The 1,256-nt window shown below is 46.8% G+C and overlaps 1 protein-coding gene across 1 annotated transcript in view; it reads left to right on the top strand.

Moving 5' to 3' along the window:
- LOC107104431 overlaps positions 1 to 1,256 on the top strand; it is a 20,984-nt gene that overhangs the window by 18,040 nt on the left and 1,688 nt on the right. The window contains exons 10-12 of the mRNA XM_015404430.1: positions 72 to 230; positions 332 to 515; positions 588 to 799. Of these exons, the coding sequence (XP_015259916.1) occupies positions 72 to 230; positions 332 to 515; positions 588 to 799 (555 nt within the window). The remainder of the gene's footprint in view (positions 1 to 71; positions 231 to 331; positions 516 to 587; positions 800 to 1,256) is intronic.

The raw sequence follows: 1,256 nt of genomic DNA, 5'->3' as shown, positions 1-1,256 counted from the left end.
AATCCTTTGCTGATGGCTGCTGTTCTTTCCCTCCTTATTGCAATGAGTCTTGACCCAGATGTGTGTGACAGATCCACGCGAGGCATGAGGAAGGACCGGCGCACGTTAAATCACTGCTGGATTTAAGCTATGGCAAACACTGGGACCAGATCAACAACAAGCACACTCTTCTCCTCAGTCAGTCATTTAAAAACCAGTCTGCACAAAACCACACCAGTTACGTTCTGGAGGTAAAGTCCCGCCTGTTTTTTCTTTTAATCATTTCTGCAAACACCAGGGAGGGATGTTTGGTGTTCAGGAAGGTGACTGATTTCCTTCCCTGTGTTTCCAGTTCATTCTCCAGGTACCAGAGAAGAATCTGAACTACAGGACGCAGCTGATGCACTCTGTCCTCACGCAGCATGGCTCGGAGAGCAGCACCCACTTAAAAATCAATTACAACGACCTGATGCCTCTGGTGGCTGGATTACACTGGAAAAGCCCCCCCAAAAACTCTCAGCATAAGAAATGGGAAGGTATGAGAATAAAGTTGGAGAAACCAAACACCTGTATCCAAACCCTGACTATGAGCGCTCGTTTCCATCCAGGAACGCTGAGCATGGACACACCGGGGCTGTACGTCTACACCTCCCACAAGCTGAGCCAGACGCACCCCCGCACCCTGCAGCTCACCTCCGAGCTGACGGCCAGCAAGTGGCTGAGCGTCCATAATCTGGTCCTGGACGCTTTCTACAGAGAGAGGGGCAGAGAGAAGGAAGCCCGTCTGGAGGTCTCCTCACCGGCTGCCAACTACGTCCAGGTAAACAACAAAAACAGACTGAGAGTTAAAAATAAAATAAAGTGAGGAATAAAAGGGGCCCTAAAATGGACCCTTTGGGAACGCCACATGTTTTACAGCCTCTAATCTAAAGTTCGCTAATGACACAAGAAGTCCCTGTCCTAAATAGGGTTTAAACCAGTCCAGTTCCAGAAAGGCCGACCCAGTTGTTTAGACGCTCCAATAAAATGAAGCAGGGTATATTCTGGTAAAAACTCTCAGTCATCCAGGCCATGGTCTCTGCTAAAAAAGTTAAAAACAATCCACTGGACTTTGTTTCCAAGTTTCAAGACGTTTCTCTTGAGATTTTGAACTTTTCAATTTAAAATCTGAGGAATTCTGACATATAAAGCCTTAAATGGCCAAGCTCCATCTGATATCAGAGATCTGATTGTTCCTTATGTTCCTAACAGAGCACTTCGCTCTCAATCTGCAGGTT

The sequence above is a fragment of the Cyprinodon variegatus genome, unplaced genomic scaffold (genome assembly GCF_000732505.1).
Source record: "Cyprinodon variegatus isolate N-32 unplaced genomic scaffold, C_variegatus-1.0 Scaffold1737, whole genome shotgun sequence".
NCBI lineage: Eukaryota > Metazoa > Chordata > Actinopteri > Cyprinodontiformes > Cyprinodontidae > Cyprinodon > Cyprinodon variegatus.
The sequence above is the reverse complement of the archived record's forward strand: the minus strand, read 5'-3'. Positions and strand labels throughout refer to the sequence as shown.